Source organism: Triticum dicoccoides, chromosome 5B (genome assembly GCF_002162155.2).
Source record: "Triticum dicoccoides isolate Atlit2015 ecotype Zavitan chromosome 5B, WEW_v2.0, whole genome shotgun sequence".
NCBI lineage: Eukaryota > Viridiplantae > Streptophyta > Magnoliopsida > Poales > Poaceae > Triticum > Triticum dicoccoides.
The window spans coordinates 343,655,695-343,663,023 of NC_041389.1; the positions used below are offsets into that span (position 1 = coordinate 343,655,695).

Sequence of the window (7,329 nt, forward strand, 5' to 3'; positions counted from 1 at the left end):
TATAAAATTATGTTTGATGTGGTGCTAAATATTAGGACAATAGAAATTGAATTTGAAGATAACATGCTTCTCCATGTTTGAAAGGTGCTTTTTCATTGCTCAGCCTGAAAAATCATGTAGAGCCAATTGGAGGCTGGGTTTTTACTCTACTGGATTTTTTTGATAAGATTCATTGGCATTCCAACAAATGTTACCCACCCAACGTGTGGGCATATTGATTTCATTAACAAAACAAAGAACAAAAACAAAATGCAACATCTAATCAATCAACTTAGTGGCATGACATAGGCATGCAACATCTAATATTTAGCATGTAGAGCCAATTGGAGGCTGGGTTTTTACTCTAATGGATTTTTTTGATAAGATTCATTGGCATTCCAACAAATGTTACACAACCAACGTGTGGGCATATTGATTTCATTAACAAAACAAAGAACAAAAGCAAAATGCAACATCTAATCAATCAACTTAGTGGCATGACATAGGCATGCAACATCTTAGTGGCATGACATAGGCATGCAACATCTAATCAATCAACTTCCAAAATATGGCAAAAGAACAACATAGCTCCAGCGATCAACCAACATCATGGTCATCTTCGATGTATTGGTGGGATGGTGATCCACCTACGTTTTTCCTTACATGTGAACTGAATGATGTAACTATGTGGGTATCGCAACAAAATGCTGAGAGGCTTTTCAGAGGAGCTCTTCTGGGTGGAGCGATGGACAGCACAAAGGTTGTTGTCGCCGGCCTGGGTTCGAGCCTCCTCATTCTCCTATAAGAATAAGACAGGGGGCTTCTTTCCCTCTCTTTTCATTCTTTTTTTTCCTAAGAGGGTTTTTCTCCATCTCCTCTTCCCACTGCAATCCAGCTCATTCAATAACCGATTGGCGATTAGATGTATATAAAGCAGGAAATTCCTAGAAAGCACATTTTATTGCAGGCCTTCTAAATAGAAGACATAAAAGCTGTGATTTCAATGTAGAAAACATAAAAGCTGCAATTTCAACCGCAACAGGTAAGCAGTGACATACACTGATTTAAGCGAAGGCACCACAAGCAAGAATTAATTCTAATATTCAGCGCACTGGACACCACATAAATGCCCAATCCAGTACTCCCTTCGTCCGAAAAAATGTGTCCCTCAAATGGATATAACTTGGTGCTAAATACATCCATTTGAAGGACGAGCTTTTTCGGACGGATGGAGTACATTGTTAAGTGTTCCAAGTACGACTAACAAAGAGATTAGAAATTATCATTGTTTGCCTTTATTTATAAATGTTATACTACTTGCGAAATGACATTATTCCTCACTGGGTAGAGGGGCAGATGCAGCAACATCCGCTGAGATACAAGCAAGGTCAACAGCCCTCGATAAAAGGAAAATATCTCATCAAGGTACAAAAAGAAGATAATCCGGCATCTCCCCTTGCCCTAACCGGTGTTCTGCAGACCGGCAGCAATGCCCTTCATGGTCAAGATGAGGGTATCCTCCAGCCCCGGCGCGTACTCACTCGCCGGGTTCAGCGTCACGAGCTCAGCAGCCGGCTTGCTCGTGTCCATCACCTCCTTGGACAGATGGGGGCGCAATGCGACGTGGTAGTCTGGGTCACGGATCCTCTTCAATGTGTATGCTTGGCAGACATTCATGGTGGTGATGTACGCGTCACGGAGGCGGAGCCGCTGCTTCAGGTAGGGATCACCTTCAAGAAGATCCTTGTGCCCAGCAACCTGAAACCAAGAAAATCCAGTTTTATTGTTAGTAATATTTTAACAACTGGTTTAGAAGACTGCTGGCATTGATATTGAACGAAGTAGTACAAGTGTTCTGCGTTTTAGTAAAACACACCTGAAGAAGCAGCTTCTGGGTCTCCTCATAGTTGGCCCTCAGCTTCTCACCCAGTGGCTGTAGCCCCTCTGAAACTAGGAGCCTGTCATACAAGGCAGCAATGCCAGGATTACCCTTGGCGAACACCATCTCAACAAGATCGATGGTGACCCTGAAGAATGGCCACTCGTTGTACATCTCCTGGAGCATGTGGAAGTTCCTGATGTCCTTCTTTAGGATATGCTTGAAGGCGCCACCAAAGCCCAGCCAGACCGGGAGGTGGAACCGTGTCTGCGTCCATGCAAAGATCCATGGGATTGCACGGAGTGATTCAATGCCACCACTGGGCTTTCTCTTGGACGGCCTGCTTCCTATATTCATCCTGCCATACTCTGTCTCTGGTGTTGCCTGTCAAACACAAGCATCAAAGAAATTATTTGACTGAAGGTTCAACCTGAAAGGCACCAAGGTTTGTTTTTCTTTTGTTTAAATCTTACTACTGCAATAGCCTGAGTGGCCAATATAACATTGGCTTTAGAGTCTGTCATACTATTACAGTTGCAAAAGAAGGTACCTAAGTGCTGTCACAATTCATTTATTTTGAAATTATTTTTCATTATATAGATTTCCACTTCAGATCATTGCATGAACTTAAGCTCACTAACAGGTCCAGGTTTGCAATATTTTGAAAAGTTTATTCAAGCAGTTAATATTTTTCCTAGCCTGATAGTCAATAAGAGCAACTTACAAGGCGGAAATACTCGACGAAGCGTGGTTCTTGGAAGACGATTGACCGATATTCTTCAGTTGCCACCACAGCCATCTCATCAAGAAGAGCTCGCCACTCTGGCTTTGGTGAAATGGGTGGACGCATCCCATGCTCAAGAGTAGCAGCTGTGAAACGCTGGAGCGTCCTGAAGCACAAGTGTTCCTCCCCAAAGCTCTGCTCAATAACTTCACCCTGAACAGTGACCCGGAGTGATCCATTGATCGTGTCCGGTGGCTGAGACAAGATGGCAAGGTGAGTAGGGCCACCGCCCCTTCCAACAGTCCCACCTCGTCCATGGAACATCGTCAATTTCACTCCAAATTGCTTAGCGACCTTGACGAGGTCCTCCTGAGCCTTGTACATCTGCCAAGCTGCTGAGAGACGGCCTGCATCCTTGCCTGAGTCTGAATACCCAATCATGACCTCCTGCTTGCCATTGATCCTCTCTCTGTACCAATCTATTGAGAAGAGTCTGGCCAGTGCTGCTGGGGCAGCCTCGAGATCAGCCAACTTCTCAAACAGGGGGACAACTCGAAGTGGTGTCTTGATATGGCACTCACGTTGGAGGAGCTCCACAGCAAGAACATCTGAAGGAGATGTTGCCATTGAAATGACATATGCTCCAAAATTGTCACCGGGCAGCTCAGCGATAACCTGAAACGCGCCCATAACATCAGCAACTTCCTCTGTCATGGGAAGGTCTGCACCAAATAATGGGCGCTTCCCATTGAGTTCAGACAACAGCCATTCTTGACGGCGTTCCTCAGACCACTCACGATAAGATCCTATTCCCAGGTATGAGGTGATTGCATCAAGAGCATCAGTGTGCCTGTCAGACTCTTGCCTGATGTCAAGCTTCACGAGGGAAAGTCCAAAGGTAGAGACTTGGCGCAAGAAATCAAGAAGGGTTCCATCAGCAATAACACGGTCACCACAAGCACACAGCGACCTGTAGCAGAGCTCCAAGGGCTCCAACAGCTGCAAGAGAAGACTGGCATATATTAAAGACAATTTCTCTACCAAACATAGTACCATTGAAGAAAAACTGTATAGTTGCAATTATATTTCATAGACATTACTCAACCTGCTCAAGATTTGTCAGAGTAGCTTCCTCAGGTATGTCAGAATGTCCACTGGATAACAACTCACGTGATCGCTCACGCGTGTTGTAAAGATTATCCCTAACATCACCCAGTATTACCCGATATGGCTCATTTGGAGGAACCTTCTTCCAGAACTCTAAATATCAGAGATGAACATCACAAATTAATAAGTAGAATAAAAAAAGGCATATGTTATGTGAAATTTCTTGCCTAGAAGCTGTTACTGCCTTTTTAAAGCTCTTGCAGGGGTCTGACCTACTATTTTACATTAAAAAAACTGGTACTGATGTGTACCTATGTAATGCTTAGCGTCCTTCTTAGAAGATTGGTGCAGCTCATCAGCTCGCGAGCGTAGCTCATCGTTGCAACGCCACATAGACAACTGGAATAGTTTGAAGTTTTATCAATTTCTAATGACCAAATATATGTGAACTTACTTAAAAGTAATAAATCAATTTCTACCTCAAACATGAGATCCTCAATCTGTGCACAATACAAATTAGCTGCCATCATTCTGGCGAGCAAGCAGACGTCCCTTGTAACTTCTGGTGTCACTCTTGGATTTCCTGTATTTGTAAAGGTACTACAAGTTTAGATAACTAATATAGTTGCCTTTATCCATAGTTCTATGTAGTACCATGATATGACCAGATACAGAAAATGTAGCATCTAATAGACACCACCTAGGTAAAAGCTCAGTGACTGTAAATATATCATAGATGTACGCTGCACAGTATCACGAGGGACAGAGATTCCACTCACCGTCACGATCTCCACCCATCCAAGAAGAGAATTGGATAAGAGGAGCATTATAGGGAACACGCTCATTGATCCCAATGTTCTTCAATGCCGTATCAACACGGCGCAAAAACTTTGGAACACCCTTCCATATTGTCTCATGGAAGTAACTCATACCAGCACGCATCTCATCTTGGGGAGTGGGCTGAGTCCTTCGGATCTCATCAGTTCTAAAGGCAGCTTGGATCTAAAAAGGAGAATTTTAGGTTAAGTGTAAGAAAGGATCTCAACTGTCTGATGTTGTAAGGCTACTGTGACTGCATTGCCATGTTAACAATGTGCCTTAGAAACAGCATGAAAATCAACATAAGGATAGCAGTAAGCACCTCTCTCTGAAGAGCCTCATCAAGCTCCTGCTTGTCATCTGGAGTGATATCCTTCGAGTATAACTGAACCAAACAGTTCCGGATCCTGATATAAAGTCATTGAAATCAGGATTAATATATAGAAATTGTATCATGACAACTATGATCGCAATGTTTGGCTAACTAACCTCGAATGCTTCTGGAGCAGTGACCTCCTTACAGATTGTGTTGGATGTGCAGTCAAAACAAGATCAACAGTCTGATTCTTGAGGGCATCAAAGACCTCAGCAGGGGACTTCTTCATGTCAAAAACAAGCCTCTTAAGAGTTTCCTCGATGTCAGATTCTGTGATTGCTGAATTTTCATCAGCAAAGTCTCCCTTCTTGAGCTTGACTCTCCTCCTGTATGCGATCTGCACTTCCTCGGCCAAGTTGGCCAAGTTAAGCATGTGTGAAAAAGCTTTGGCAATCACAATAGAGTCGCCAGGATCCAAGCTTGTTATCATCTCTCCGAGTTCATCAAGCTTTTCCAGGTCATGCTTTGTTTCATATTCAGCAGCCACCTCATAGCATTCTTGAACCTGTTTAGTGAAAATAATAATTCAGTTATGCATGTCCATCAATCAACATAAGAGATAGGATGTCTTCTTAATCAATCGACAAGCAAGGGAACAAAAATTATCAGGCCGGCCAGCAACCTAATTGTTTATATGCCTACGTAACAGGTTGTGAGGCCAGCAAGTCAACAAAAGTCAAGGCATAGTCGTTTCAAGAACCTTTTTTCCCCTAGTTTGGTTCTCTGGAAACGCCATATGTTGTGTGGACTCGGGCTTTGTTTAGGTAAGGTAAACAGGATGGAAGAACAGTAGCCTACAAGCAATGGACAATGTCACTTGGAAACTGCACTTCCAAACATGTAAATCTGATCAGCACTTCCATGCCGGTTCTCCTAAGAAGTCATCTATACGTTGTCTCGACAGTCTATCCCAACTAGTATATTCATAGACTAAGAGATGAACACTGTCATCTATTTTTCATAATTTCAGTAGATCCAAGTCAGTTAACATGATTTACTTTAGTTAACATAACTACTAAGTCAGTTATTTGGTCTCCCGTATGTGACCAACACAAGATCCAGCACTCATGATAGCAAGGCAAATTCCACGGATGAAGTCAGGCTTGACTGACACGATTTGAGATTCAATCAGTAACCCAGTTCGACTAATTAAAGCAGTGCTCCCAAAATCAAGACCACAATGGAATATAGATTAGCTGCAAAAAAAATTGTTTGTGGCAGAAAAACTAAGCAGCTGGACAATCGTCCAAAGTCCCACTTAACAACACAAGATTACGCACAAATCTACCGACATCGAGACTTAACCCAAAGTCAACACCACTCCGCAAACACTGAGATGAAAACTCCACTCGAACCCCGAAGCGCCACATGTAAAGTTCAGAGGAATCAATGGAACAGCGCAGCAGTAGCACATGAATGATGGGACAGCTCGGATCCGGCGCGAGATCGAACAGTGCGAGAGAGAAAAAAAAATAGAGTTACCATCTCCCTGAGATCGTCGCCGTGGAGGCCCTGCAGGACGTCGAGGAAGCGGTCGAGGAGGAGCGCGTCGTACTCAATGAGCTTGTCGTCCTCGGACACCTTGGCCGGGACGAGCAGGCGCAGCTGCGCGTCGATCGACGAAAGCCGCTCGATCTTCCCGCTGCCGCCGCCCGGCGCCGACGACGCCATCGCCGCCTCGCTTTGACCGGACCCGACCCGACTGCTCGCGCTCGCCGCGCCGCCTCGCAGGGACCAGCGTGGTAGGGAGGGAGCGAGATTGGGGGGAGGATGTGGTTGTGGCCGGGGACTGAGGAGGTCGTGACTCCAGCTGCTGCCTATTTATAGAAGGCGGATGGCAGGGGGACGGAGTGCCGCCGCGGTTCACCGGGACTCGAGAGATCTCTGTAAATCAAATTAATTTGTGTCCAAGTGGTAGTGTTCGTGATTTGGATTTCGATCGGGACTGGGATTAGTTTACGGATTATGGTGGGAGCATCCACATGTCCACGTGGACGGTCCTGATTCCACCGTCCTCAGCCCTCAAGATCATGAGATAATTATTATATTTTATACATGAAAATAATATCTCATCACTAAATTTTAGTACAATCTTTCTAAGTCTCAGTTGATCCTACATTAAGATCCGTGCAAAATTTTCTTTTCTGTTTTTCCTTTTTCTCACTTGTATGATATGTCACTTGATTGAGACTTGATTAAATCTTGGTCGACTGAGACCTAGCCATACTCATTTTAATATGAATCAGATGGAGTACATTTGTTCGATCTGGTCCAGTTGAATGGTTGGATACGAAGGTCACCAAAAGATGTACTCTCCCTGTAACAAATGTAGGACGTTTTTACAGAGGGAGTACTATTTAGAACCCATGTGTTAAATTTTTCTTTATCCATAGTATATGTACTCTTAAGATTTTGTATATGGTCTCTTCGCATTTTTACAGAGGG

At 44.0% G+C, this 7,329-nt stretch overlaps 1 protein-coding gene across 1 annotated transcript; it reads right to left on the reverse strand.

Annotated features, from left to right (window-relative positions):
* Window positions 1-1,247: 1,247 nt before the first annotated feature.
* On the reverse strand, window positions 1,248-6,685 carry LOC119308818 (phosphoenolpyruvate carboxylase 2). The gene is made up of 10 exons (XM_037584978.1): window positions 6,367-6,685; window positions 4,998-5,389; window positions 4,831-4,915; window positions 4,469-4,691; window positions 4,169-4,272; window positions 4,001-4,088; window positions 3,688-3,842; window positions 2,583-3,581; window positions 1,856-2,242; window positions 1,248-1,737 (listed from the first exon to the last, which is right to left on the reverse strand). Exons 1-10 carry the CDS (start codon window positions 6,553-6,555, stop codon window positions 1,441-1,443), a joined length of 2,919 nt encoding a protein of 972 aa, XP_037440875.1. The 5' UTR covers window positions 6,556-6,685; the 3' UTR covers window positions 1,248-1,440.
* Window positions 6,686-7,329: the final 644 nt, after the last annotated feature.